The 2479-nt window shown below is 51.6% G+C and overlaps 1 protein-coding gene across 4 annotated transcripts in view; it reads right to left on the reverse strand.

The window, feature by feature from the left end:
* The window catches only part of DENND4C (DENN domain containing 4C), a 137717-nt gene that overhangs the window by 115938 nt on the left and 19300 nt on the right, over positions 1–2479 (reverse strand). For all 4 annotated transcript variants that reach the window (XM_019517509.1, XM_019517508.1, XM_019517510.1 and 1 more), the window contains exon 2: positions 1076–1328. In XM_019517509.1, the coding sequence (XP_019373054.1) occupies positions 1076–1328 (253 nt within the window). The remainder of the gene's footprint in view (positions 1–1075; positions 1329–2479) is intronic.

The following is a 2479-nucleotide window of genomic DNA, read 5'->3' on the forward strand; positions in this document are numbered from 1 at the left end:
CCCCTGGCATAACAAGGAATAACGGCCACAAGTTGTTGGAGAGTAGGTTTAGATCAGACATCCGTAAGAACTACTTCACAGTTAGGACGGCTAGGATCTGGAACCAACTTCCAAGGGAAGTGGTGCTGGCTCCTACTCTGGGGGTCTTTAAGAGGAGGCTTGATGCCTACCCAGCTGGGATCATTTGAGCCCAGTTTTTTCTCCTGCCCAGGCTGGGGGTCAGACTTGAAGATCTACAAGGTCCCTTCGGACCCTGCTTCTATGATTCTGTGATACCCTGCTCTATCCAATCATACACGTGACAAAACCTTCAGCTTCCAATACGAAGAAAAAAAGCAAAAAGGAGCCCGGTGAGAGCCCAGGGTGCGGTGAGAGCTTAGAGTTGCAGTCTGCCCAATTACCCAAACCGGTCATGACGGCTATCCTCCACATGGTACAGTGCTTCCTCAAGAACACAGCATGCCTCAAAGGCGGGCACTGCCCGCCATAGCATGGTGTGCTTGAAGAAAGGAAAGGAAGAAAGAAAAACAGTAAGAAAGAAGCTGCAAAGTAGACAAAGGCAACTCACAGACAGAAAAACCAGAAGTAAAAAGGGGGAAGGGACAGAGAAAAGAAAAAAAGAAAAACCACTGCGAAAATACCAAGAAAAAATATCAGACAGGGAGATAAACAAAAAGTAAGAGACCTTTAGACAGGTGAGAGTCATAAAAGAGATAGAAAGCCAGAGAGTCACCCCTATGCAGCTCCAAGCAAGCCCGGTCTGCGGCATCCAAAGTGGAAGGCAGGCAGGAAAGCAGGAAAATGCCCATTTCAGCGGAACTTAAGAGGAATAGTCTGTCAATGTTCACATTGAGAAAGTGAGTGGTAAATTCATGGAAATAATCCTGGCAGAGGTACCCGAGGAAGAGCAGAAACAACAAACTAAGATGTCATAAGTCATACTCAAAATGAAAACATACTGAGTAACAGTGAAATACATGTAGCAATAACAGTAACAAGAATGCAAAAAACCTTCCTGCATTGTCTCAGTTTCTGAAAGACTGAAAGCTTTAAATAAACTCAAGTTCATGCTCACCATGCCACAATTTAAGTTCTTGTCAACTTTGCAGAACGTATGGGGAGGGGTTTCTCCTTTGCTGGTCACAATAACACAAATATCTGTTACAGCCAAAGAATTCTGAGGCCGAACAGGAGGAGCCCTTCGAAAGGTAATAAAGATTCGTTGGGAAGTAGCTGAACTGTTGTTAACATTGGCACATCGGCCATATGGAGTAGCCTGGATCACCTCGCAGCCTGAAATTACCCGTTCTTTCCCTTCATATAGAACTCTGTAAATAGGAAGAACACAGAGAGTTACAACATTACCTACTAATAAACAGGTATCATGGTTTTCTCTGATTAATAAAACCCCAATTTTTGTATTTAAAAAAGTAACCCGAAATCCACATTTTTCCATGATTAAAATGAAGCACCACTAATCAGTCTATCTATCAATCTATCATAAAAGTCTGTCTATAACGCTTCATTCACACTGATGGGCTGATGGAAACAACAAATCAGAGTGCAAATACAGAGTTTAGACACGAGATGGTGGCGTGGCGGAGAGCCACCATGATGGTGGGGACATAGGGGATGGAGTGGGAATGGGCGCGCTGGTCCCACCCCACCCCCCGCCCTGTTCCCTGGAGGTGGCAGCAATGGAGCAGATGGAACGGGAGGTGGCAGCAGCGGTGCAGGGGGAGTGGGACTGGGACACCACAGGGGGGAGGGAGCCTGGCCAGCAGCACTGGCCTCAGCCCCCCACCCTGCTCTCTGCAGGCAGTGAATATGGTGGCCATCCTGAGGCCAGCGCTGCTGGTCTCACCCCCTCTGTCCCGCACTGTTCCCTCCCGATGTGGGGATGGGTGGGGAGTAGTGGGCCTGGGAGGAGTGAACTTGGCCCCAAAATGGTGGCAGGGAGGGTGGGGAGGCACTCCAGGCCTGGCCCCACCCTGAAATGGAAGGTGGGAGAGAGTGGCCCTGAAATGGTGGCAGGGAATGTAGGGGTGGGGTACACCTGGCACCAGCCCCACAATGGTGGCAGGGAGGGCAGGGGGGCATGCCAGGCCCAGCCTGGCCCCAAAATGGAGGGTATGGGGGGGTGCACCTGCAATGGCAGTGGGGAGGGTGGGGGTGAGGGCCAGGCCTGGGCTAGCCCTGCAACAAGAGTGGGGGAAAGGAGGAGCACCCCCCTTTCTGGATGAGGGGAGTGGGGACGCAGGGCTGGACGCTGGGCTCTGTCCCCATTGCCCCCCCTGGCCAATACAGCAGGGCCCCTCCCCACCCCCTGAGGCCAGTGCTGTTGACTTTGCCCCTTCTCTCTCCCACACTGCTGCCTTGCAACGCAGGGGTGGGGAAAGCAGCAGGGCCCAGGCCAATGTAGAGGGGGGTGGGTGGATGGGAGGAACAGGCCCAGCTCCAAAACGGTGGCAGGGAGGGT

This window comes from Gavialis gangeticus, unplaced genomic scaffold, assembly GCF_001723915.1.
Source record: "Gavialis gangeticus isolate Ggan-Ray unplaced genomic scaffold, GavGan_comp1, whole genome shotgun sequence".
Lineage (NCBI taxonomy): Eukaryota > Metazoa > Chordata > Crocodylia > Gavialidae > Gavialis > Gavialis gangeticus.